Source organism: Ziziphus jujuba, chromosome 8 (genome assembly GCF_031755915.1).
Source record: "Ziziphus jujuba cultivar Dongzao chromosome 8, ASM3175591v1".
Lineage (NCBI taxonomy): Eukaryota > Viridiplantae > Streptophyta > Magnoliopsida > Rosales > Rhamnaceae > Ziziphus > Ziziphus jujuba.
Window position 1 is genome coordinate 24,686,453 of NC_083386.1, and position 27,496 is coordinate 24,713,948.

The window sequence follows — 27,496 nt, forward strand, 5'->3', positions numbered from 1 at the left end:
ATATCGTGAATATATAATCTACTAGATGATGATGCTTTTTTATGTCGTGATAATTGAGTAGTACGTATTTAGAAATTTTAGTTTAATAATTTAATTCTAAATTGAAAGAAACATTGTGGAAAAAACTACGAAAAAAGTAATTTTAATCATAAATGAAGCTGATTACAATAGATTTTTTGAAATGTCCAAATAATTTTGAAAAGAAAAACAAAATGTATCAATTTTTTTTTTTTAAGAAGAATAATTTATTAAAAGTTATAAACATAAAAATTGATTGATAATACACTAAACAAACTATAACAGTGTTAAATGTTAAAACTTTAAATAATTATATAATATTAGGGTAGATGGAAGCCTTCTCAGCTACACAAAACATCATTTTCTTATCTTTCTTTCTTTATTTTTTTTTTATATTTATTTACTTATCCATTTGAATTAACCTTTAATTGGTTAGTGATTTTAAAAGTTAAGATATTATTTATTAAATTCATCTTCATCTTAATAGTTAATTTTCAATATATATTTATAATGATAATTGAATTTAATATATATATATATATATATTATGTGATGAACTTTCATTTATTTAGTTCATGACATATTTTGTTTCCACTCTCATTTTTATTTTTATTTTTTTTACTCCAATATTAATTTGTTTATCTATTGGAAAATGATTTTTCAATTGGAGGAAATTGGTTTCTGACAGGAGAAAATTTTTTGGGACAAATGGAAAATTTTCCAGAGGCTGAACTAAGCTGGACTTAAAAGCTTTGTGCAAAAATGAATTTTAATAAAAATGTCACATTTTCTAAAAAAAAATTAGTTATCTTTACATCAAAATTCATCATTATCTTTGTTAAATAAATATCAAAATTTATCATTGCTGTTACATTTAAAAAGCTAATAGAAGAAAAAAAAATGCATCCATAAACATAATGACGTAACAAAAACAAAACAGTAAACAAAATATTATATTGCTCATAAATCCACCATCCAACTCATTTGTTTAGTTCTTTGTTGTAAACGTCATAAGCTACTATCCCCTACATGAGGAGAAAATAGTAACAGCAACACACAAGAATACTTCATAGCAAACCATGTCATATATAATACAGAATAAATAAATCAATCTGACAAAATTCTCAGCCGTTTTTAGAACTCTAGTCTACCAGAGCCTCTTTTAATGAATATATTGATCCCTCGAAAAGACAATAATTAGAAAATAACAAAAAAATTTCCAAATATATCATTAGAAGGTTAATAGTCAATCAAAAGCATACTCAATAATATGAAGGCTTTGACACTATTACTAATTTTCTAGGAAATGTGATTAGCATGAAGATCTCTCGGAAAAATATCATTAGTATTTATATTTCATCAGATCAATCAAGATAATAATGAAAACCAAGAATCAAATGAACAACTTACTTAAAACTCTACTAGTCTATATGTCCAGATGCGCAATTAAAGAGATTAGTTTGTATATGTTTTACCTACAAATCAAATGTATAGAATAGGCTCAATATTGACAATTCAAAACAACTAAATAATTAAAAGAATTTCCAATGGCTGAGAAATTTAACATCTAAATATTACTCTGCTGCAACAAGTTGATTCAGTAAATCATATATGGAATTTAACAACGAACTTTGTGAGTAGATTGATGACAACAAAACGATACAGAAAATTCAGAAATTTGAGAGATTCACTCTGTTGTAAATTGAGAGGTATTAAAGGAACTGGAAAAAGAATATTGAGTAAATATCAATTTTATAATTGAAAGTAAAAGAGCCGTTAAATACATAACTAGCTGCTAATTTTCCCATCTCTTACAATAAATTATATCTCCACAAGCTATAAAAAAATATATATATATGTATATATATATTGACCCTTTGCCCCCACTCTAAACATAAATTAAATCTTGCTAAACCACTTACTGTTTAATTTAGAGAGACACAACAATGAAGTTTAAAGCACAAAGAAGACAAAAATCTCATGATGAGAAATTCATGTTGCCTTCATGTTCTCTTCTTATGACTTCAAGCACAAGCTCATTCCATGTATCGACCGGACCAGGCATGCACCAGTGCAAGCAATCTTGTGGCGGGGGCCTTCCATCGGCACCACGTTTTGTTAGCTTATTTGGGTCTCGATTTCTATATGGACCGGGATGCCCATCATGACGGTATGCAAAGGCTTCAGTGATATCCATCAACTTCATCTTTGACTTGTTAGTCATCTTTGCAAGTGCACGGTTAAAACCATTGACCTGTTTTTCATGCATTATGTTTGTAAAGGCATTTTCTACAAGTTCACCAGCTGCAAGAGGCTTTTCTTTTCCAGTGCATGATCCCCCTGTATTCCATGCTCCACCCTCATAATGGTCTGGTGAATAGGAACGCAGAATGGTAAGCCCTGTATAATTTGGATGTGTACCAAGGGCAGTGAGAATTGTCTCCACAGATATTCCAAATGCATCAATATTGTTAACTTTCATAGGACGGGACTTGTCTGGCCACCACAACTGTCCTCCCACAATCTCATTGTTCAAGACATAGACAGACTGCTTGGCAAACCAATGGCCAGAAGAAAGAACAGTTACATCAAACTTTGGAATAATTTCCATCAAATGATCATCAGGAGCATCAAGGTGGAGCTTGGTAACACCTTCTGGAGCAAAATCCAATGGTTCATATGTTTGCTTGACAAGCCATGAAGACCAAATCCGTACAACCATTACATTTGCGGACTTAAAAAAGTATCGTTGCATATTTCGATTACCCCGGTTTTTTGGAACTTCTACCTGCAAGCACATAGGATATTTCTTAAACCAACAGTAACAATAATGAAATTCGATTTTCATATTTCTTAAAACCATAAGATAACATTAATAACAATGAAATTCAATTTTCATACAAATCAAAAGGAAAATTTGTGGAGTGAGAACCACTCTGTTGATAGCGACCACAAACATGTTGATCACCCTGGACCACAAGCATGTCAATCAGCCTGGACCACAAACGTATTAACCTTTACCAACAAGAATTCTAGTTTCAACAAAAGGAATTGTTAACATTATTCCTCAAAACTTAAGTTATAAGGAAATAGGGTTAACTCCGCATACAAAGCAAGACGGCATACAGTAGATAGCTTTAACACTCTCCCTCACATGCAGGCTTGCTCATTAAAATACAGAAGAAGAACATATGTTAGGCTTTGATACCATGCTAACAAGTGAGTCCAACCATGTACATCTATCTAGTCAATACACTAGACAGTAGATATAGTACAGAGTAGATAGTTTTACAGCATTGATAGACATTCTTAGTCCAAGACAAGTCTACAACATCATCTTCAAAGACACCAACTAGGCCTATAAAACAAGTTTATCAAACCATTTCATAACATTTGTGGCTGGGAACTAGTGCAATAGCCATTGATAACTCAAACCGAGCCTGGAATAGCCATTGATAACTCAAACCAAGCCTTACAGGCAAGTTGGAACTCTAAGTCAAACTAAGCCTATAGTTTTAATTCCAAACAAGAACAAGAGGCAACTAGCCTTTTAAACTAGTCTAGCAAACCATTGCATATCTAATGTGTTTGGCCAATCAGAGAAAATTGCTCCTTCTGAGAAAATTTTCTTTTGTGGCATTATTTAATCAAAGAACCATACGAATTACCTGCCAGAGAATGCACAGCATTGATTCCATCTGGTTTCGAGCAACCGAGTCACCAATGAAAGCTATTGTCTTCCCTCTCATCAAATCTAGAAATTTATGCACATCAAAACGGGGGAGATCGCATTGAGAAGGTTTCCATCGCCAATTCTCATAGTCTTTGTCAGGCCTTCCATTTCCCTGACAGTTCTGCATCTGTGTCAGAACTGGGCATGTATTGTTCGTATATAACGGTCCAGATGAATCATAAATCCAATTTCCGTGGTACAGATCACAGCCTACAAAAAAGCCATCAAACACAAACATCTTAGGAAGAAGAAATAAAGAGAAAAAACATAAAATTGAATTAGTTATAAAAAATGAATATCATAGGAAAATGGCTTTTATATGTAGAACGAAATGAACCACGTAAGTGATGTTAGGGATAGTTTTGGCAGGTTGAGATGAGAAACTCAGATTGGCGACATTGGAGGAGGTACAGTCCTTATAGTCAATGAAAAATGTGAGATATGATAAGAAATTGCTGGAAAAAAATTAGCTTGAGGAAAAGATGGGCTAGATATATCACATAACCTTCTGAAAAGCAATATTATTTTTCTGTGTTTTTCCATTTAGATTGCATGGATATGTTACATTAGCAGATAGGCTTGATTTATAGATAAAAATCATTAAACAGATAATGATGTTAGTTTATCAGATAAGCAGAAGAAACCATCAGATGATTGTATAAAGTAGATCAACCAGAGTCCAGTAGTTCAACAGAATAACAGATAATGCATGGAGTAAAATTTACAATAGCAAGTCACACTTTGTTTTTGGTTAATAATTGAACCAATTAGGGCTTGAAAAAGAGTGGATAAATCACACAGGGACAGCAAGTTAAACTAGTTAAACTAAAGAAAACAGATAAACATGATAAACCAAAGTCCAGAAAATAGTTAAATGCAAGGATTGGAAATTATATAAGCAAGTTTTACTTCTTTTTGTTTTTGGAAAATATTTGAACGTATTATTTAAACTAGAAAAAACAGATAAACATGATAAACCAATGTCCTGAAACTAGTTAAATGCAAGGATTGGAAATTATATAAGCAAGTTTTACTTCTTTTTGTTTTTGGAAAATATTTGAACGAATTATTTATTGGTCTTGAAAATAGAAGATAAATCACTGGATTGTCCTCCCTTATTTTATTTTATTTTTTTCAATCATTATAATATTTTTCCCCCACACCGATATTTTGAACCCATTACCCCCCATGACCTCCCAATCATACGGGTGTGTGGCTTACCAAGCAAACCAAACTCACTTGACAAGACGTTATAGTTAAGAAAACATAAACACGAGATAAACCAATATCCTTGTTTACTAAAAGAGGAAAAAGGAAAAAATTGAGGTAGAATAAGCGGAAGAATACCTGAATCAACTGAACCAGCGCTATGTACGTTGCTGGTATCAGAACCAGGAGAGATAGCTGGCCTAGCATCTGATTTGGAATCAGAGTAAGCTGGAGTAGTATTATTTGATCCCATATCTACAAAGTTAGAACCACTCAGAGATCCCTGAGAAACAAATTGTCCAACGACAGTCTCATTCTTCGTAACATTGGATGAAGCATCTTCTTGGGTTGAACCAGATGACGGCACCGAAACAGGTGCTGCCACATCTTTTATCCCCTCTTGAACAACAGATGGAATAGTGGAATTCACGGGCAGTTCTGAATTGGGTTTTTCAGATGGATTCTTACCAACTGCTTCAAAATTGTCACCGATCAACGAACCAGTTGAACTATTAACAGTCACTGCATTCTTATTGACTGCTTTTTCGTTGTCATCTTCTGGATTATTTTTCACCTTCTGGGTTTCAGGAGCAATCCCTGAATCTTTTGAACTCGTGGGCAAATTTGAATTCGTGGGCAATTTCTCATCTACTCCATCTTGGGATGAACTAGATTTCGGAGGAACTAGCGTACTAGAGTCAGATGACACATTGTTATGAACTACATCTAAATGGGTATCAATGGAAGTCTGATTAGCTTGCAAGACTGACAATTCCAATTTCTGAGAGCTATCAATGCTATAAAAATACTCGCCTATAGTGGAGCTAATTGGGTGTGAAACTAAAAAAGACACAGTTAGCAGCAAAGCCACCAAAATCACTGAAATTACAATCCGTGAAAGAGTCGTTGGATATGCAGAGGAACCCTTTGGCGATGCCCAAGTCATCGTTTTTCGAACGCCAGAAAGTTCTCTAAGATCCAGTGTGAATCATGGGGCTACCACACAAACTAAATTTTACCCCACTAACAGTCCCCCTGAGACAAAAACCTTTTTGTATATATACAAACAAAATTTAATAAAGAATCCCAAAACCTAATAAGTCTACTTAACTTTTCCAATTCAGAGAAAAAGCCAAAATGAATAAATTTCTAATGGCTGATAATTGGTGATCGAGCTCGAACTCTTTCGGCAAAATCCTGAAAACGCATTGAGAAACACCAAAGATTTTTTCACTGGGCGAAAAAAAAAAAAAAAAAAAAGTAAAGATATTTCTCCAAATTTACATAAAATAATAATAATAATAATAATAAATAAAAACAATGAAACCCACAAACGAAACTATTAACTAACATTGGCAAACACAAATTTGACGTTGAAAACGATTACCAACGTAAATCATTATGAAATCCACATTTTCAGAAAGTAACCACGAATCCTAACACTTTTTTCAACTGGATTTGTTTTGAAAAAATAAAATAAAATTTTGGAATTTTTGAATTTTACCTTTATGATATGGAAACCGGAAGCTCCTGAATTCCAAATGCCCATAAAAAGTCTTTCCTTTTACGTGTCTGTTGGTTTTGTTCCTTCTCTTTTCCCTGAGATCAATACCGTTGAGGATCGCAATGAACCTGAAATCTGGAATCTGATTGATATCCACGCAGACAAATCGAGAATTATCTCTCTCTCTCTCTCGTCGATGACTTTTTTGGATAATTATAATTTTACAAGAACATCTTGGATCAAGGAACTTCAATTATTATTAAAAAGAAACCGGTTAGCATAACTAGAAAATATAAATTCAAAAGCCAAAGAGAATTACTTCCGACACAATTTATTTTCTAAAAGAATGATATGCGGCGAATTCAGCAAATTTCGATCTTGTTTATATATATATATATATATATATATTTTTTTTTTCTTTGTTTTTTTTTTCAGGTAGACGTTGTGCTATGTGTCTGCTTAAAATTACTATAATGCCTCTCACTTATTAGTGGAAAGGGTTTTTGTGTTACATCAGGAGGGCCTATTCATTTATGACATTTCTGTCGTTGCGCTTCTAACTTTAGCTATTCATCTGTCGTTTCGCTCAACCAATAAATCATATAATTTTTTTTTTAAGAAATAAATAAATCATTTTACATTGTTGATAGGAATATAAGAAATAATTAAAATTTAAAACATCAAAATAATTTTCTTTTTCTTGTAGCCTTTCATTTATTGTCCCAGATCCTTCCAACTGAATTTAGTAAGATTTGGATTAATCAAAATAGATTTGGACAGATATTTGGGTAAATCCTATTTATTCCTTGAAATGATTTATGAAAAATGTAATTCTCAAAATTCAATTTTAAATTTATTTTGTGAATAAGAAACATTTAAATATTAGTAATTTTTTAAATCATTGAAAAAAATAATAAAAACGTTTGAATGAAGTTTCTATCAATATTATAAATTATTCATCCATTCTCTCTTTCTTCTTTATTTAGTTTTTTCGATGGAAGCGTTTTAATTAAAGAAAATAAAGATTGAAAGCAAGTTTACATCGAGGAATATATATGGGTTTTTAAGTGGCACATCATCAGCAATTATTTTAATTTTCCGTAACAAAATTTGATTTTTTTTTTTTCAGTGATGTTATCTTCGTTATTAAATATGCTGGTTTTAATGAAGAATATATATACTGTGAATCATTGCAGTTGTTTGTTCTAATCACAGTCTCCTGGTAATGGGAAGCTGTTTTATCGCATTTTAATTATTTTAATTTGTTTATTTACTTAGTATTTTGAAGTGAGACTTTTATTGTTGAAGAGGATGAAAATATAACATGAATATGGTAATTGATTTTTTTTTTTTAAAAAAAAAAATTTTAGGATTTATACTTGTTCATTTATTAGATATTTTATAGATGCACTCCCCGAATTAATTAGTTTAGGTTTGTGCTGATTGAATTTTACTCGTTTTTTCACTTAGGTTTAATTGAATACTTTAAATGATTGATTTTTAAAACTTACGCATTGCACCCCTACAAAAGCATAGTCTTATAAGTATAAATTATCAGTATCAATATGAATAGTAATTATTATTATTGTGGATTATAGAGTACTTCCCCAAATTGGATTCAAATTAAGGGAACATCTAAGAAGATTTTGTACACCTATCGTATTGATAAACCGCTTACCAACATGATTTCTAAACCCTTTGTTAATTTCAAATCTGATAAATTGTGAATTCAGTGAGGAAATGATTGAACAATTCTTTCATATTCATAGAGATGGAAAGGCCGTTCAAAAGAAGAATTAAATCCACAAACGCAACAACTGAAGAGAGGCCTATTAGTAACAGTGATAATATTATTTAAGAACAAACTTTAAGATAACTTTAGAAATAGAGTTCATCAAAAATTAAACAACACCTTTTTTTTTTTTTTTTTTTGTTCTTTCTTTGAAAATAATTAAACAACACCTTTGCAGAGTAAACTTATCGATATTCTATGTTTTGGACAATGAAACATGTCAATGTGGTGCGTACTTACAAGTGACACAATATTTTTTTGGATGGAGACAAAATTGATTTGCGATTTTATTTTTAAATAATATTAGAAATATCATATAAGTGTACAAAAATATATATAAAAATATCAGATATTAATATTTGACTGATTTGTATTTAACTTTTAAAATTTATTTATTCATAATTAGATTATAATAATATTTTAATTAAATAATATTAATATGTGTTATTTGGTATGAATTTTGGTACATTAATTTTACTCCTTTATGTCGTGTGTTTGCGTATTTAAGGACATTGAGAAGGATAGAATGTCGCACTAAATCTGGAAAATGAGATTTTCACAGGTTTATACATTTGAAGAATTTAATGTGTTTTGCTAATTTATAGCTTCAATTGTCATAACCTTTTTTTTATTTTTTATTCTTTTTTATTAATAGAGATATAAAAAGAAAACCACAATCACACTACCGACTAGGACACCATATTCATATGGGTCCTGCACCCATATCCTCCAATGTACAGAAAATAGGTAGGCAGTCACCACTAAACAATTTTTTTTTTTTTTTTTTTTTAATATGCTTATCCACTTAACAAAAACTTGACATATTTGATGCAAAATTTCTAATGGTTTAGTGGCAATTTTTAGGTAAGATTTTCTGTCCAATTGTAGTGCCTGTATCCTAATCAAAGTCATCATTACGAGAATCATTGTAATTTCGTGTCAGAGATCATTAATATTATCAAAATTAAAATATATGGATTTTAATTTATTCCTTTTTGATATTGCTTCATGCGAAATATGGATTTTAATTTTTAATATCCCACCAGATGTTAGATTATTTAATTATCTAAAAACTAATAAGGAGTTATTTTGGCAATATAATATATATATATATATATATTATTTTTTTTTTGCAATAAATAAAAAAAGATCATGTGTCGCTGATGTAATATTGGATCTGTGATCTGTACATGGGTTGGGCCATTACAAGCAGTGAAGTAGCCCACTTCAAGAAAATTGGACCCGGAGCAGGAGGCTTCGGTTTGGTGTACCTGGTGAGTCTTCTCTTGAAGCATTGGCTTTTACAGAGGGAGAGAGAGACTTCGTCCGCGACTTGTCCGGTGCTATCCATTTTCAACAAAAAGCTCGAAGACCCACCTACAGAACCTCTAGGGTTTCTCTGGGCTACAAACATGGCGTCCCACACGCTCTCAGCTCTCCCAATTACATCCTCTATATCGCAGACTTCTCACGGTAACTGTGGTGCTTCTTCTGCTATTCTCCCATGGCGTCTCAATCTTCATAACCTTTCGAGCTCTTTCGTTGGCTGTAAGCTCAAAATTGGACCCTCGAGTTCCAGCCATTTGGCTTCGAAGCATCGGCCTGCGGTGGCTACGGTACTGTTCAGCCTCCCTACTGCGTAAGTTTATAATGTATGTATTAATTTGCTGTTTGGTCTATGAGAAATTCAAGGGTTTCGGGGAAAATTGTTGGTCTGGAATTTTTTTTTTTTTGGTATTTTTGTATCCAGGAAACCAGAGAAAGATTCATCTGCGAAAATCACGAAGTGAGTTTTAGTTTTCTCTTCTTCTTTGGCTTGTGTATATGTGCCTTAGGTGGATGTGGTTTCTTTGCTATTGAGATTCTTTTTCACTTGTTTGTTTGGGTTTTGGGTAATGATAATTAGATGGTCTGCAAGGGCGATAAAGTCGTTTGCTATGGCGGAGTTGGAAGCAAGGAAGCTCAAGTACCCAAATACTGGGACTGAAGCTCTACTAATGGGGATATTGGTTGAAGGTTAGTGTAATTTTGGTATAATATTTCAAGGTTGTTTTATTTTCAATTATGTTGGTTAGAGGTTTAAGATTCTTACTTGTGGATGAGTTTGCTACACTGTCAAAATTGTTGTTTTATTTTCAATTATGTTGTTAGAGGCTTTAGATTCTTACTTGTGGATTAGTTTGCTACACAGTCAAAATTCTTGTAGTAGCCTGTCGTTTTACACATTTACCATATGAAGTTCTAAGTTCTTCTCTTTGTCATCTCTGCTTGATGTTAATTATTGTACACGAACATATTACACAAATTCTGTCCTATTTTGGACTTAAGCTGAACTGTACTCGCCTCTATTGAAACTCTGAAACATTTATCATTGCTTCAAGCAGCGATAAAATGTAAACTCAGTTCTTCTTAGTTTCTATTGATAAGTGTTGAAATTTTTGGTTTCATAATGGAAAAAAGCATAAAAGAAACACTATACAAGATAAAGTGGTTTGCTTGAAATGTCTTCTAATGTTTTTCTCCTGTAACATTTTGAACTGCCTTCATTTCCTGAATACATGTTGTGTTATTGCAGTTTAGATAAGCAAAAGGTGTCTAATTATGACAGGCCTATATGTTAAGTGCTTGTTATCCCTTATAAAATGGATTCTGAAAATTTGTCGGTGCAGTAATATAAACTCTTCATACTGTTCAAGTGTTATTTTAACTGTGATTTTGTTTGTATTTAATGATTTGTTATTTTTCAAATAATATGTCTTATTGATAGGATATGTACTTATGTTCTTCAAGAACTATTGCATGCTATTTTGGTAAGTAGAATCTTATTAAAAAGAGCATTTTCATGTTAAAACTCACTTGGTTCCTCATTTAACATTTGCCATGTGCTTTGCTATTCTGGCAGTGTTTGTAATGTTTAGACTTCTATGAAAATGCTCATGTTTTTTGAATTTACTTTTTTTCTCATTCAGGAACCAGCATAGCTGCAAAGTTTCTGAGAGCTAATGGAATCACCCTTTTCAAGGTGCGAGAAGAAACTGTTAACCTACTTGGAAAATCTGATATGTACTTTTTCAGCCCCGAGCATCCTCCATTGACTGAACCGGCCCAGAGAGCACTTGATTGGGCTGTTGATCAGAAACTAAAGTCAGGTTATTCTTAGTTTTGTGATTCCACCTTTGTATAATCATCTAGAATGCTTTTGTAAGTTGGTTTTGATTATGTGAACAGTAGTTTCTTTTGATACAATTTCCCTTTAAGTCACCTGTACAATTAGCTCATTGGCTTGGGCAATATACTGATATTCAGAAGTCTGTATTCATTTATTTATTTTTTAAAAAATTAGTGATTAGTTTAATATTATTAAATGTAACTCATATAGTCAAAATTATTCAAGTTTGGTACTTTGGTTATTAAACTTTGATCTCCTATAAATTCTGATCCCCCATATAAATTCTGCTACTAGTCATAATTCACCCACAACATCTCTCTAAAACTGAGCTGAGCATATGCTTAGTGACTGCAGTCCGGGCTTGGTCAGCCTTTGTTGCATCGTATATGTATCTTTGCGCCCTTTCATTGAGATGATAATGTCTTACTTCAGGTGAAGATGGGGAAGTAACAACAACGCATCTGCTTCTTGGGATTTGGTCGGAAGTAGAATCAGCTGGTCACAAGATCTTGGAATCTCTAGGTTTTGACGATGAGAAGGCCAAAGAACTTGGCAAATCTGTAAGATTTAATCTCTGATTTCCTATATTAGGTGTTTCCCTTTAACAGCCACTAATTTCATTCTACTAATTGAATTCTTACACTATGCAGATGGACAAAGATTATGTTTTTAATTTTAAGTAGGGAGGCCAAGGTGACCATCTTGGAGAATACTGGTGTGGTTCGTGTTCTTATGGAACCTTCTCGATACAATTCCTACAGGACATGTGCCATTCTTCGAACAAGGAAGATGTGCATCTTTTTCCATCTGAAATGTCCTTGCGCGGCCACTGGTTTCTGAAATGTAGTTTGTACTAGCATTGTTTTTTGGACACCAAGATTCATTTTAAAGAAAGAAATATTCTTGAACTTATAAAATGATTCTGGAGTAGAGTACTGGAGCTTGAGCATCAATTACACTTTTAGATTGTGAGTAGCAAGTGAAAAGTGGGAACCAAAAACCTGTATAAAAAGAGTGTGTTTTCCTTGTGATGGAATTTTCATACTTTTGTTTCAAGTCCGTAAAATGGTATAGCAAGTATCAACCACAGTTATTACGTATCACCTATTTCTTACAACCTGAACCGAATATCTCATGGATATATATATATATATATATATATTTTTTTTTTGTGAAAATCAGTACAAATGTTTTTATATATGGTAGAAATGTCACAAACTCACAGTTCTGTACATTTATGGAACGAAAGGCATATCAAACGTTCATTTTACAACCAAAAAAAAAAAAAAAAAAAACAAAACAAAAAAGCAACAGTCAAATAGAGATGGTTATTAGTACAATAATTATCATATTATACCATTGCCATTTTAATTTACAACTCTGATTATTATAAGAAAGTAATATATTTTTTTTGGTAAATAATTATCAGTAATAAATGACTAATGAAAAGAAAATATTTGATCAGACAAATTGAAAATTTTACCGTTGGAATTAGTTCCGACCTAGGAGACTGTTTATTCTATTTTTTTTCAAAAAAAAAAAAAAAAAAAAAAGAGAACGTAAAGAGCGACTCCAAAAACAGCAGCCTCCATCACCACCGGCTCGGGTTCTTTTGAAGTTAGTACCAAATATCCTTCCGCCAAACATAGAATCAGAATTCATACATCGCTCTCACACAGTCCGAGAGTGTTTTAGGTTTATGTTCTACTTCTCTCTCACTTTCACACGCTTCGAATTCTAAAACCCTAACCTCTTCTCTCACCTTTACAACAACCTCTAAAGACTGTCAGTTTTGTCTCTCACAATTGTCAAATTTGAAACCCTATTAGTAAACTAGTACTGGGGCATTGAAGAGTATATTCTGCCCAATAAAAAAAATGAGCTTCGCGGCCTTCAAGATGATGCACTGGCCGACGGGCATCGAGAACTGCGCCTCCGGTTTCATCACCCACTCACGTGCCGATTTCGTCCCTCGAATCCCTCCCATTCAGAACGACGACCTCGATTCCGACTGGTCCGCCTCCCGCCGCGAAATCGGTCCCATTCCCAACCTCGTCGTCACCGCCGGCAATGTCCTCGAAGTCTACGTTGTCAGAATTCAGGAAGAGAGCAACAGAAGTTCTAGGGCTTCAGGAGAATCCAGACGTGGTGGAGTCATGGACGGCCTCTCTGGGGCGTCCTTGGAACTCGTTTGCCATTACAGGTCCTGCCTTAGTTAAAGCCCTAGCTCTTTATAATTATAGTGATAGGACTCTTTATTTACAGGTTTTATATGTGCCCTTCAAAGTTAGTTTCAGATGTATTCTATGGATTTTATCAGACTTTTCAATTTCTTTTTCGTTCTGTTTTTGTAGATTGCACGGTAATGTGGAAACAATGGCAGTGCTATCTACTGGAGGCGGTGAAAGTTCTAGGAGAAGAGATTCTATTATCTTGTCATTTCAAGATGCAAAAATATCGGTTTTAGATTTTGATGATTCAACCCATGGACTTCGTACAAGGTGGGCAAAAGGTGATATTGGGAAATAAATAAACATATTGTCTTTCTTTATTGCTGCGCTCTCTTTTGTCTGCATTTATTTCTCCTCAAAACGTTTAATTATTGTATCATGTAACAACCATTTTTATTTTATTTTTATTTTGTTTTATTTTCTAATTGAGAAAAAAAAAAAAACCCACTCTTGAACAACATAGTTTCACACTTGGAAATGTGAATTCAGGGGTCGTAATTTTTACAATTCTCTTAGAATTTAATGGGTCGAACATTTCTAAAGTGTTCCTGTTAGTTATGCATATCCTCTTCCAGTATTTAACATGTCAGCTTTAACTTGGTTTTCATTATGTATTGAAGCAGCATAATGCTCGTGTACCACGAGTGTTCCCTAATTATTATTATTATTATCATTATTATAACTTTGTTTAGTTTGACTGGAATTTTTGTCACTTCTTGCTCAAAGATGCGTGAGAATTGAGACATGATGGTTTAAGATGAGCTTTATATTTGTTTCTTCTAGTTATTTCCTCATTACATGTTGAAAGATGATATTTACCCATTGATGCTATATTTCAGCTCTATGCACTGTTTTGAGGGTCCAAAGTGGCTACACTTGAAACGAGGTAGAGAATCGTTTGCAAGAGGTCCATTGGTAAAGGTTGATCCTCAGGGAAGATGTGGAGGTGTTCTTGTTTATGATTTTCAAATGATAATACTCAAGGCAGCTCAGGTATAATCTTCATCCACTTAAATTTGTAACATTATAATTCCAGATGTTCATCCACTTAAATTTGTAACATTATAATTCCAGAGGTATTATGGCATCTTATTTGAAATAGTATGTATAGCTTCAGATTATTGGTATCATCTTGTTTTCTTTCTCTCTCTCTCTTTTTTTTTTTTTATTTTTTATTTTTTTAAATCATCATAACCATTTCAACTTCTGGTTGTCAGGCTGGTTCTGGTTTGGTTGTGGATGAGGATACAAGTAGTTCTGGAGGTGCAGTTTCTGCTCACATCGAGTCCTCTTACATAATTAATCTGCGAGATTTGGATATGAAGCATATAAAAGACTTTATTTTTGTACATGGTGAGTGTTATCCTTGAACAGTTTTATATTTTTATTTGAAATTTTGAGATAGCAAGGACTTGTATATTATGTTCAACTGTTACTGAGGTATACTAGGTTATCGAGAGAAAAATACTAGGGTTATTGAGAGATAATCTATGTGCAGAATGTGTGTCTGTGTGTGATATGGGTTGATAGTACCTTTGAATTATGCTGAAATTCAAGTTTGGAAGAAAATTCTTTATGATGGATGGTGTTGTGAGAGGATTCTTTACGATGGATGGTGTTAATGGTAAGCGGCATTGACATAGCACATACTTGGTACTGGATTTTAAAATTAGGAGCAAAATTATAGTAAAGCAATTGATTTTGGGCATGTAGAAATGTTTATGATTGTTTGCTTACTGTAATTCCATTTTAATGAGAAAGAAAACATATGGGGATAATTTATTTATGGGGCACATATTATACCTTGGGCAAGTTAAATATATATTTCTGAGTTTCACAAATTGCAAAGCATTGAGTATTAGCCTATTCTGGCCACAATAACATTAGCATCCTTGTCGCCAGCTCCTATGTCTTTTGTTCTTTGGGCTTTCTGATAAAAATCTGGTTGATCACATAAAGGGGATTCTTTGCCTGTCTGAACTAGCAAACATTATGTGTTTCTACTTTCTCGATTGGACTTGTATGCAATTTTTTGCTTTTGAAAATAAAAAATAATGAGTATCTCTGAGTAGAGTGATTGAATTTGCATTAGTTGTTCTATATTAGACATGAAAGTATTACTTTACAAATTTCTGTTGCATTTGGGTCACTCTGTATGGTTTTATTGTTTTAATTGTTGCTACTTTGTACATATATCATTTAGGTTATATTGAGCCTGTGATGGTTATCCTTCACGAGAGGGAGCTTACTTGGGCTGGGCGTGTCGCATGGAAGCACCATACTTGTATGGTGTCAGCACTTAGTATTAGTACAACTTTGAAGCAACATCCTCTCATTTGGTCAGCTGCTGTAAGTGATGACTACATGTTCTTGTTGAAAAGTTAATTTTACGGTATCCCTTGATAATTTACTTCGTTTATTTGATTAATTTAGCCACTGGGAAAGGCATTTTGAGTTTGAATGAAACCATTTGATGTAGAGAACTTTGTGGTAAAGAGTTCAAGTCACTGATAATGTCTACAATTTTTCTATATTAGATCTTTGGGACTTATGATCATATGATTCATATATAAATTTAAATTTAATGTTTATAATACTTAAAAGGAATCCTGAGCCAAAAAGCTTTATGGTGGTCACTATGCTTTCTGTCTTCAGTTGCGTGTTAATTGAATGTTTTCTCTTTGCTCAAGTTATAGATAAAGCCAGTATTTCCATTTCTAATATTATAAATTAGTGTATGGCTTTTGCTCTCTCTATACTTTTTTGTCTGCAGGGGTATGGTAATTGGGGGTTATTGCAAATGTTAAAGATCAATTTGGTCTATGTAATAAATGTATATCAATTTGGTCTATGTAATAAATGTATAGTAATCATCCAAGAATTAAAATATAAAATAATTTATATGCTTTGACAATCCTTGTAAAAAGACATCTGTTTTCTGAAAATCTGCATTGTTCTGCGTAAGCATCGAAGTTAGTGTAAAGCTTCTTAAGAGTTGCATGACCAAGAAAGTTGTCAATATTGCTGATATTTGTAATGACTTTCCTACCTTCAAATTTTTTTTTTTGTCAGAATCTCCCACATGATGCTTACAAGCTTCTTGCTGTTCCTTCACCAATTGGTGGTGTGCTTGTAATTGGTGCAAATTCTATTCATTATCATAGCCAGGTAAACAAAGAAAATGAAGAGTGATTTATTAATACTTACTACTCGTTCTGATGGACATATTCCTGCTTTATGCAGTCAACTTCATGTGCTTTGGCTTTGAACAACTTTGCTGTTTCTGTTGATAGCAGGTCAAATCTCTCTCTCTCTCTCTCTCTCTCTCGCAGAAACTAACATAGAGGAGCTTTTTGCTGTTTTTAATCACTTCTGATCTAATATATCATCTTTATGTATTGTAATTTTATTTCCTTATGATCTTCAAAAGTTCATGTGTTAATCACTACCTTTATTGGTTAAAAACCTAGGTAGAACACAGATTTTATAGGATAGGGATTATTTCTGCCCCCTCTCCTTTGTTGGAGCTGTATCATTTTTATTTTTTAGTGGTTTGTTTTATCCATGGTAAATATTTTTAACCACCTAGTTGAGTTGATAGTCCAGTCAGTTCATACTCATGATTTCATGTATCTGTTTCATTCAGTCAAGAGATGCCAAGATCCTCTTTCAATGTGGAGCTTGATGCTGCCAATGCAACTTGGCTGTTAAATGACGTAGCCTTGCTGTCAACAAAGACTGGGGAGCTATTATTGCTGACCATTGTTTATGATGGAAGGTAACTGATTCCATCTTACCTGAAGTTGGTGAAAGTTACTTTTTTGCTGTTGTTTGTGCTAATGTTGTTTTATCATTGATTTTATGAGTTGAAGTAGATGAAAGTTACAAGTTCGCGCATATTTTTGGATTATATATAGATGTATTCACCTGTTTGAGACTTTCAGCTATATTCCTCTATTTGTTCATCTAGGTTATGCAATATTAGTATACTATGAAATAATTATCCTACTAATACAATCTGCAGGGTTGTGCAGAGACTTGACCTTTCTAAGTCTAAAGCTTCAGTGCTCACATCGGTTAGTCATGGATCTCAGAATTTCATGCTGACATACTTTTAGTTTTGTATATTGTGGTCCTTTAAATTTCCTAACCGTACTGCCAATGCTGAATTGTACTTGTGTCTGACAATCTTCTCTGTTTTCTATTTGTTTGGTTTTTGTTTATGTAGGGCATCACAACAATTGGGAATTCATTATTTTTTCTTGGAAGTAGATTGGGCGATAGTTTGCTTGTGCAGTTTACTTGTGGAGTTGGGTCCTCAATAATGTCATCTGCTCTAAAGGATGAGGTTTGTTTTGGAAGTCATCAACTTCACTTTGTCATTTAGTTGCAAAAGGTGTAAATAAATGTTGTTTCTCAGAGATGGAATTCTTTCTAAACTCTAGTTTATTTTCATTGGATTGGGTTTTTATTTGATGTTTAGTTGATTTAGACCATACCTCTGAATTCTTGGACTCAAAAATTTACATGGTAATGCATTTCCAACTAAAATTTTTTGAATTCTTGATTTGACCAAAATTTTACTTTCATTGTAGAAACTTTGTTTGTTTGTTTTTTTAATCGTTTGTTGAATGTTTATTTAGTTTTCTATGTTTTTCAATAAAATTGAAGAGATATGCTTGTGCTTTCTCCAACTGTATGGCTTACTTATTCAAATTTAGTGTTTTTTGCTGTTGAAATTTGAATCTTGGAGTTTACTTATAGATTAACTGCTAAACAAATTTTATTGCTTCTATTAACACAAATTTGAAAGTACAGTTGGATTTTTGGAATAACTTTTTTGTTTTTGACTTCCAGTAATTTTTGGAAGTATATAGCACGAAACTTTATTGATTGTTGCTGATTTCAATTTTACAGGTTGGAGATATTGAAGGAGATGCTCCTTCAGCAAAGCGACTGCGGAGATTATCTTCTGATGCATCACAAGATATGGCTAGTGGTGAGGAGCTCTCCTTGTATGGTTCTGCTCCAAATAACACAGAATCGGCACAGGTTCTTAATCATTTTGGGAATACCTTCTCGTAGTATTTTTCTGCAGAAATTGTTGAAATTGGAGACTTTTCTGTAAAAATAGTAAGAGAGGGAGTGATGATCACTATAAGTATAAGAAGGGCAACTAAAACTAAAAGTACCTATAGTACCCAACCTCTCAATCATCTAACAAAGGACCAAATTCTGGGGCCTTAAATCAGTGTCTATAAGAAAGAACTCAACAGTAGCCATTATTTTCCATGGAACTCAGAGCCAGAAAATTTATGTGGTTATATCTGTGTCCATCTCTGGTTTTTCTAACTTATGTATTTGAGATAGGCCTTTTGCTTCTGAAATATGCTAAATATGTTTATTGTTATGCATGGTTGTTGTCATAACTACTTCCTTGATGTTCCATACTAGCTTGTTTATTTCTTGTTTCAATTTCATGTAATGGTCTCCTTTAAATTTCTGGAAATCGAATGTGATGTGTGACAAAATCTGTTGTGCGATTGGTAAGGAAGTTGCTACTTTTTATGTTGCAAAGTTCTTTATTTTGATTTTAATATAGCATTGGCATGGAAAAAAGTTATTATTGTCAAAGTGTATTTTTGTGATTTATATACTATATTTAACATCACTTTAATGATCATATGCATGCAGAAGTCTTTCTCATTTGCAGTAAGGGATTCATTGATCAATGTTGGTCCTATAAAGGACTTTTCCTATGGTTTGAGGGTTAATGCAGATACAAATGCGACTGGAATTGCCAAACAGAGTAACTATGAACTGGTTAGTGTTGTCAGGTTACTCCATGTTCTACCTTGCATGATTACTCTAGCGTAGAAACTTTGCATATTTAGTTTGTGAATATCTCTGCCACTTAGCAATTTTGACCTAGGTTGTTTTGATGCAATCTTCTAGGACAATTTTTTTTTTGAAAAAATAAATTCTACTTTTTTATTGATGAAAATATGTAATAATTAATTTTAATGAGTTTATTTTGCTGCCTTTTTTTTGGGGTAAATTTTCAGGTTTGCTGCTCTGGTCATGGAAAAAATGGTGCCCTCTGTGTTCTTCGTCAGTCAATTCGGCCAGAAATGATTACTGAGGTCTGTGAAACTGTAGTCCTATTGAATTCTAATTGGAGATAATTTGAGTTCTTCCAAGTCTATATGTCATTCTGCTGGTATAAGTATTTCATGTTAAGTTATGTCTCAATTCATTTTACGTCGCATCCTGTGCTTATACCTATACCATAATCTTGTTTCCAAATAGCATACTTTTGTGCATTCCGGACCTTCCTTTTCTTAAGAAAACTTATTCACTTTCAACTTTGCAGGTTGAATTACCAGGTTGCAAAGGAATTTGGACAGTTTACCACAAAAGTACACGTGGTCATAATGTTGACTCCGCAAAAAGTGCTGCAGCTGATGATGAGTACCATGCATATCTAATTATAAGTTTAGAGGCTCGTACAATGGTAATTGGATTCCTTAATCGAGATGATAGTTGAAGTATGTCTTGTTCATAGAATCTCATTGTGATGGATTTTTTTCTTCCCTTGATGCAATTACGATAGTTCAAGGCAGGAAATGAGTGCGCTTCATTTTTTAAAATGTGAGCCATAGTTTGATAAAATGCGCACATTAGAGAGGAATACCTTTTGGAGGGGAATGGTGGATAGGGAGAACAGTGAGGGGTTTACTAGACTGGTGAGGATGGGGCTATCCTAATGGGTTGGGTAGTCTTTTTATTTTTTTATTTATTATTATTTTTTATTTTTATTTTGATTTTTGAAGTTTATTTGTTTTAGATTGTTAATGGCTTATTGTCTTGCTTGTTCTTTGTTGGCATAATATGTGGTGCTGTGAAGTCTGAGCGGCTAGTTATTTTGGCTATCAGCCATTTTTTTTTAGCATCTCTATTGAAATCTATCTCTCTGACTCTTTCTCATCTGTTTTTCCACATGTCCATTTTGGCAACTAGCACGGTTTGTTTATTTATTTATTTATTTTTTGTGGAAATGGTTCAAGATCTTCTTTGTGGTTCTCATCTAATATGGCATTCACATTTGATATGAGAGTCATGGAAATTGAATTTTGCATTGATTTGATCTTGGTAAGTTAATTAGGATATTACTACTTAACAATGGGTTATAGAGGTTTAACTTGTTTTTTAGGCTATAAGTAGTTGTATTCTTCATGCTTGTGCTATATTTATCTCTTCAAACACATAATATAGCATTTAGTCATGCAATTTTTTTGCATAATATTTCCTGTGCGTGTTGAGTTCTCTCTGTCAGCAACTTAGTGTTCTTGAATTCATTATTTCAGATTATGAAGTTGTTTTTCCTTTTATTTTGACTGTTTTTTCTAGGAATTTTCCTTTTTGAGTTGACAATGCTTTTCAAGGAAAGTTCAAGTTTTTCTTTGTCTATGTCAATGCAATTTATTCTATTCAGGGAAATGATTCTTTTGTTCTTCATTGGATAGGTACTTGAAACTGCAGATCTTTTGACTGAAGTTACTGAAAGTGTTGACTATTATGTTCAAGGAAGAACAATTGCAGCAGGGAATCTATTTGGAAGGTGAGTGTCTCTTTTGAGTTGTTTGTTACATTTCTTTTGTGTAGCCTGTAGTTTGTCTTCTTTTGTAATTTAGTTCCTATAGGAATTACTGATTTCTTTCCGTTGTGTTTCTGTAGTTAAGCTGGTCATTTTGTTTTGTGATGCATATAGATTCTATACAAGCAGAAAAATATGATGTTAGATATTTATATTTATTTATTAATCATTATTATTATTATTATTGTTATTAACTTTTTTGTAATTTTAATTTTCTTGTCATTATCTACCTTTGATCTTTTTGATTTTATAAGTTTGCTGCCCTCTATTTTGAGTATTAAATTCTCATGTGATGATAATGACTATCTGTTTATTGATTGTTCTATGTCAATTGAAGTTTCCTTCTGGTTTAGTTCACATGATGTGTTACTTTGTTGCTTATTATTTTTTTGAGCATCATGTTCCAATAGAATGGAAATTTCCATCAGTTCGCCGAATTATTAGTTCATTGTGTATCATATTATGGTTTTAGCATAAGTGTCTGGAATTTATTTGATCATTTCTTGGCTGGCTTTGTACTCTTTTGTTGTTTGACTTGCTATTTTTCCTACGCATGATTAAGTTTCTGCTTCCTGCATTTGCTATTATGCATTCTTTGTGTTTGGTTGATAAGGATGAGGGGTGGGGTGTTGAGTGTGTTCTCGTGTTGACAACCTTTTTATTGTTGGTGGGTATACTCCTGCTTTGTTGATGGTAATTGTATTTGTGTATTTTACTATCTGAATTGATATTAGAATGGACCAAGTCTGTACTTTATGCTTCGTACTTATGTATTCACCTTTTTTCTTTCTTAAAGGCGTCGAGTTGTGCAGGTCTATGAACGTGGTGCACGAATTCTAGATGGTTCTTTTATGACTCAGGATTTGAGCATCGTAGCTGCAAACTCTGAATCTGGTTCTGAGAGTGCCACTGTGCTGTCAGTTTCTATTGCTGATCCATATGTGGTATTGAGAATGACTGATGGAAGTATTAGGCTCCTTATTGGAGGTATGTTATGTCACTTATGTTAACATTGTTATTTGGGCTTTATGCTCATATATGTGGTAGCATTTTTTTTCTTTTTTTTTTGGGTGTATGTGTGTGTGTTTCATATATATATATATATATATATATGTATATCTACGTATGTAAGTATGTGCATTAAATCTTTTTGATTGCAACCATGTGATTCTCCTTTGGACTATTTTAATTTTAGAAAAATGTTAAGAAATTTGTAATAAACTCTTTGATATCCTAGCCTGGTACCAACCCAAGTTTAATTGGGTTCCTCGTTTAAATACCAAGAGCTATTCAAGCAACTTTTTTTTAAGCTGACAAAATTGCCTCGATGAGCTTTGATTGACTAAGTTAATCAGTTTCGTTTTTTTTTTTTTTGCCTAGCTCTATCCGCATTTTTGCTGATATATTTACATTTTCTTATGTTACATACTCTTGTTAGACATGCTTTGATTTCTCATTTATATCTGTTTTGGGTACAGATTTAATTTCCTGTTTCATTCTAGAAGTTCTTGGATAAACTCATTTGAACTTTGAATTGCAGATCCCTCTTCTTGCACTGTTTCTATAAGCACTCCTGCTGCCTTTGAGAGCTCAAAGAAATTAATATCTGCCTGTACGTTATACCATGATGACGGACCAGAGCCCTGGCTTCGCAAGACAAGTACCGATGCATGGCTTTCAACAGGAGTTGACGAGGCTGTTGATGGTGCTGACGGTTCATTACATGATCAGGGTGATATATATTGCGTTGTTTGTTATGAGAGTGGTTCCCTTGAAATATATGATGTGCCCAATTTTAACTGTGTTTTCTCTGTGGAGAAATTCATATCTGGAAAGATGAATCTACTTGATACATTGGTAGAAGAACAATCTAAGGATCCACAAAAGTTGATGAACAGAAGTTCTGAAGATGTGAGTGGCCAAGCAAGGAAAGAGAACGTACAGAATATGAAAATTGTTGAGTTAGCCATGCAGAGATGGTCAGGACAGCATAGCCGCCCTTTTCTCTTTGGCATACTGAGCGATGGAACAATTCTTTGTTACCATGCTTACCTGTTTGAAGGTCCAGAGAGTGCCTCTAAAACTGAAGATTCAGTTTCTGCTCAGAGTTTGTCTGGCTTAAGCAATAATAGTGCCTCTCGGCTCAGAAATTTGAGATTTGTTCGTGTTGCATTGGACACATATGCTAAGGAGGAGACACCAAATGCAACTTCATGCCAAAGGATTAGCATTTTCAAGAACATCGCTGGTTATCAGGGGTTATTCCTTTCTGGGTCAAGGCCAGCATGGTTTATGGTATTCAGAGAACGTCTTCGTGTTCACCCACAGGTCAGAAATCTACAGTCCTCCCCCCAACCCCCCAACTGTAACACAATGGTTGACAGCATGCTAGAGTAATTTACTGCATTTTGGTTTTTATATTTTATCAAGTTCAATTTCAAGTTCGTATATGATGAACTTGAGAGATGTTTACTTATTATAAGGCGATGTCAAAATTCATTAGAATTATTCTTGATTGTTAACCACTAATTTGAATATTGTATATGAGCAAGTGTTCTATCTTACGGTGTTCTCTCTCTCTCTCTCTCTCTCTCTCTCTCTCTCGTAGCTATGTGATGGTTCAATTGTTGCCTTCACTGTTCTTCACAATGTGAACTGCAATCATGGGCTCATATATGTTACATCACAGGTTTGAAAACAGTATGCTTACAATTTTAGACCATCATTTGCAGGACAGGGTGCATATGTTCTAGCTGATGCTTTCTGTATGTCTCTTTATTCTCTAGGGTATTTTAAAGATTTGCCAACTACCATCTATAACAAGTTATGACAGCTATTGGCCAGTGCAAAAGGTAAGCATATTTTCCTTCTTTCTCATTCAACTCTAGTCAATATGAAATTAATGAATGTTTGAGAATTTTGGCAGTGATTACTTGTGATTTTTTATTAGATTCCACTGAAAGGAACACCACATCAGGTCACTTACTTTGCTGAGAAGAATTTATATCCGCTAATAGTATCAGTTCCTGTAAGTATATATCTAAGTTTCAATCTCTATCCATGCTTCATACAACATTATACATACATCTTTGTTTGTAGTTACAAAAGTCAAGTTAGTGTAGATTGCATGCTGTAGGTATATCACATGCCAATGGTGCCTTAACTTTTGGAAGTTATATATTTTATTTTTGATGTTCAACTTGGCAAATGTTATATTTGCAGTATTTTGTTATCACTCTTTATGCCTATACTTTTTAAATGGGCATTCTCCTAGCACTAAGTTCCATTATCTGTCTCTGTAATATGTTCTCCTTCTTCATCGGTATACCAATTGAGCTCTTTTTAGGCTCATGAAATATCTCTAATCCAATCAGCGGTCAGCACACCTGCATGTGCATGTGACTGTACACACACACACACACACACACACACATGTATTTATTTATTTTAATGATAAGCAATTAGATGATTAGGCATTTTAAAAGTGACAAATCAGTTGTATCAAGCATTGTGTGAAATTTTATTTTTATTTTTATTCTTTCTTTTTGAACATATAGCTTACCCATATCTTTGTTTTATGAAACTTTATGTAATTGCACAACTGCACAACTCAGAAGCAGTAATTCCACTTCAATATGTTGTCTGTAGGTTCATAAGCCACTAAATCAAGTTATATCATCTTTGATTGATCAAGAAGTTGGCCATCAGGCTGAGAATCATAATTTGAGTTCTGATGATCTGCATCGGACTTATACTGTTGATGAATTTGAGGTTAGAATACTGGAGCCAGAAATATCCGGTGGCCCTTGGCAAACTAAGGCTACTATTCCAATGCAAACTTCTGAAAATGCTTTAACTGTGCGAGTGGTTACACTATTTGTAAGTCTGCCTGTCTAGTAATTTTGGCTTATGCTTTTTCCATTTTTGTTATTTTTTTCTCCAGCCATTTCTTGCCCCAATTTCTTATGGGAGAGAGGTACTAGGACTAGCAAAGGCAGACAGGGTCTGCTTAATCTCATTGTCTTCTTCATTTTATACGCAGAATACAACAACTAAGGAGAATGAAACACTTTTGGCGATTGGGACTGCTTATGTGCAAGGGGAGGATGTTGCTGCTAGAGGGCGGGTTCTTTTGTTCTCAATTGGAAATAATCCACAAAACTTGGTAAATTATTTGAATGTACAAAATTTTCTTCACCAGTAAGATTATTAGATAGATCTTCTACTGACAGGATTTATTATTGTACTTTTATTCATTTTCCTTTTTGTATTCTTCCTAATGTCCACATTTTGCAAGATTTTTTCATTCAATTCAATTTTCAGGTTTCAGAGGTTTACACCAAGGACTTGAAGGGTGCTATATCTGCTTTAGCCTCACTTCAAGGCCATTTGTTGATGGCTTCTGGTCCTAAAATTATTTTACACAAGTGGACTGGTGGCGAGTTGAATGCTGTTGCTTTTTTTGATGTTCCACCATTATATGTTGTGAGCTTAAATATTGTATGTGCTACTTACCAATTCTTACTGTCTCTTTAATTTTTTTTTTCTTGCTATGGTCAGCATGGATTCCAATCCCAAAATGATTGAATTTTTATACCAGAGTTTATGACGTGTTCTAAGCATTTTATGAGTCATTGTGTACAGAAAAGTAGAAGAAACTAAACTAAAAACTAATACACTACAAGATGAATTATTTATCTATTTTGTTTTTAAAAAAAAATAATAAACAAGATCTGGTTGATAGTTAATTCATGTTGTTGAATTTATTTGGGTTACTAAATTTCTCGTTTCCAACTGAAGTATTCAATGCCTGTGAACATTGCTGTAGGTCAAGAATTTTATCCTACTTGGTGACATTCACAAAAGCATATACTTCCTTAGTTGGAAGGAGCAAGGTGCTCAACTCAGTTTATTGGCCAAGGATTTTGGCTCCCTTGATTGTTTTGCAACAGAGTTTTTGATTGATGGAAGTACGTTGAGCCTTGTAGTTTCAGATAATCGAAAGAACATACAGGTTACTTCTTCTAAAACATAAAGTAAATTATCCTTTGCGTTCTGATTTCTATTTATTTATTTTCTTGGGAAATGAAGAATGATGAATAATGCAGTTTGTAGGACTAGTAGTTTCATGTTTCATTTTTGTTTAGCTTACTGTTTGATTGGAAAATAGATATTCTATTATGCGCCAAAGATGTCTGAGAGTTGGAAAGGGCAGAAACTTCTTTCAAGGGCTGAATTTCATGTTGGTGCTCATGTAACTAAGTTATTGCGGTTGCAAATGCTTTCTACCACATCTGATCGAACAGGGACAGCTTCAGTTTCTGATAAAACCAATCGCTTTGCATTGCTCTTCGGTACCTTGGATGGAAGTGTTGGCTGTATTGCACCACTTGATGAACTTACATTCCGTAGGCTTCAGTCATTGCAGAAAAAACTTGTCGATGCTGTTTCACATGTTGCAGGTTTAAATCCAAGATCTTTCCGCCAGTTCCGCTCAAATGGAAAGGCTCATCGCCCTGGTCCTGACAGCATAGTTGACTGCGAACTTCTTTGCCAGTAAGTTTTATTGTCCTTGTACACTCCTGGTACTTGAAAATACCATTTTCGATGTTTTAAGTATATATGGCTTTTTATTTTTCCAGTTATGAGATGCTTCCGTTGGAGGAACAGCTTGAAATTGCTCATCAGATAGGGACAACTCGTTCACAAATTCTTTCAAACTTAAACGATCTCTCTCTAGGAACAAGCTTCTTGTGAATGCAGCACCTTACAAGATTTACAATTTTATAATTGTAGGTGTAGGTTGTAACCCTTTTTTTATTTTGATTTTTGATTTTTTATAATTAATCCAACTGACTTGTAACATTTTAAATAATGTAATGAATTTCCGAACTCTTTAGCGTATGCTGTAATCTTGTTGGATAATATTTTTTTGTGTAATTTCTATATTTTGGCTGATCATTCTAGTAAAAAAGTCCATCATCCACAAAAAGAGAAGAAAAATGAGAAGGCCATATCCAACTAAGACATGCAAAACGGACCGTGTTTTTCATTGCCCTTCTCAGATATGTAGCGTTTTGATATATTATTGAAACGATTTATAATCTTCCAGTCATAATTGTATCATTAGTGGATTGGGACGATTTTTAGAGGTATTACTCCTAATAAATTGAGTCTATTGTT

General features: G+C 33.4%; 3 protein-coding genes across 6 annotated transcripts; 2 read left to right on the forward strand and 1 right to left on the reverse strand.

Moving 5' to 3' along the window:
• Positions 1-1,753: 1,753 nt before the first annotated feature.
• On the reverse strand, positions 1,754-6,840 carry LOC107414251 (protein YLS7). 2 transcript variants are annotated; one of them, XM_048470153.2, is made up of 4 exons: positions 6,465-6,840; positions 5,099-6,157; positions 3,687-3,961; positions 1,754-2,806 (listed from the first exon to the last, which is right to left on the reverse strand). In XM_048470153.2, exons 2-4 carry the CDS (start codon positions 5,904-5,906, stop codon positions 1,997-1,999), a joined length of 1,893 nt encoding a protein of 630 aa, XP_048326110.2. In that variant the 5' UTR covers positions 5,907-6,157; positions 6,465-6,840; the 3' UTR covers positions 1,754-1,996. The 2 variants fall into 2 exon arrangements, with proteins under 2 accessions (XP_048326110.2, XP_048326111.2); XM_048470154.2 differs by having other exon boundaries at positions 5,099-6,193.
• Positions 6,841-9,446: 2,606 nt separating this feature from the next.
• Positions 9,447-12,528, forward strand: LOC107414261 (ATP-dependent Clp protease ATP-binding subunit CLPT1, chloroplastic). Its single transcript, XM_016022368.4, has 6 exons — positions 9,447-9,895; positions 10,007-10,042; positions 10,163-10,272; positions 11,226-11,405; positions 11,858-11,985; positions 12,076-12,528. Exons 1-6 carry the CDS (start codon positions 9,447-9,449, stop codon positions 12,106-12,108), a joined length of 936 nt encoding a protein of 311 aa, XP_015877854.3. The 3' UTR covers positions 12,109-12,528.
• Positions 12,529-12,958: 430 nt separating this feature from the next.
• LOC107414270 (cleavage and polyadenylation specificity factor subunit 1) lies at positions 12,959-27,217 on the forward strand. Of its 3 annotated transcripts, XM_016022380.4 has the most exons (26): positions 12,960-13,628; positions 13,780-13,926; positions 14,496-14,649; positions 14,874-15,009; positions 15,860-16,005; positions 16,729-16,824; positions 16,900-16,952; positions 17,303-17,434; positions 17,681-17,732; positions 17,885-18,004; positions 18,574-18,708; positions 19,351-19,479; positions 19,722-19,799; positions 20,030-20,170; positions 21,183-21,277; positions 22,110-22,300; positions 22,854-23,641; positions 23,922-24,002; positions 24,100-24,165; positions 24,264-24,341; positions 24,962-25,192; positions 25,356-25,478; positions 25,637-25,813; positions 26,142-26,327; positions 26,484-26,869; positions 26,956-27,217. In XM_016022380.4, exons 1-26 carry the CDS (start codon positions 13,303-13,305, stop codon positions 27,068-27,070), a joined length of 4,362 nt encoding a protein of 1,453 aa, XP_015877866.3. In that variant the 5' UTR covers positions 12,960-13,302; the 3' UTR covers positions 27,071-27,217. The 3 variants fall into 3 exon arrangements, with proteins under 3 accessions (XP_024927413.3, XP_015877866.3, XP_024927414.3); XM_025071645.3 differs by lacking the exon at positions 23,922-24,002 and having other exon boundaries at positions 12,959-13,628; XM_025071646.3 differs by lacking the exon at positions 12,960-13,628 and having other exon boundaries at positions 13,796-13,937.
• Positions 27,218-27,496: the final 279 nt, after the last annotated feature.

Excerpts from the sequence above, each read along its gene's own strand:
- LOC107414251 (XM_048470153.2), bottom strand. The coding sequence starts at position 5,906 with ATGACTTGGGCATCGCCAAAGGGTTCCTCTGCATATCCAACGACTCTT. Across the intron at positions 3,962-5,098 it reads CGCTGGTTCAGTTGATTCAG|GCTGTGATCTGTACCACGGA; the intron begins GTATTCTTCCGC and ends GCTTTTTTGTAG. Across the intron at positions 2,807-3,686 it reads TGCTGTGCATTCTCTGGCAG|GTAGAAGTTCCAAAAAACCG; the intron begins GTAATTCGTATG and ends ATGTGCTTGCAG.
- LOC107414261 (XM_016022368.4), top strand. The coding sequence starts at position 9,447 with ATGGGTTGGGCCATTACAAGCAGTGAAGTAGCCCACTTCAAGAAAATT. Across the intron at positions 10,043-10,162 it reads TCATCTGCGAAAATCACGAA|ATGGTCTGCAAGGGCGATAA; the intron begins GTGAGTTTTAGT and ends AATGATAATTAG. Across the intron at positions 10,273-11,225 it reads AATGGGGATATTGGTTGAAG|GAACCAGCATAGCTGCAAAG; the intron begins GTTAGTGTAATT and ends TTTCTCATTCAG.
- LOC107414270 (XM_016022380.4), top strand. The coding sequence starts at position 13,303 with ATGAGCTTCGCGGCCTTCAAGATGATGCACTGGCCGACGGGCATCGAG. Across the intron at positions 16,953-17,302 it reads GCTGTTTCTGTTGATAGCAG|TCAAGAGATGCCAAGATCCT; the intron begins GTCAAATCTCTC and ends TGTTTCATTCAG. Across the intron at positions 25,193-25,355 it reads TGCGAGTGGTTACACTATTT|AATACAACAACTAAGGAGAA; the intron begins GTAAGTCTGCCT and ends TTTTATACGCAG.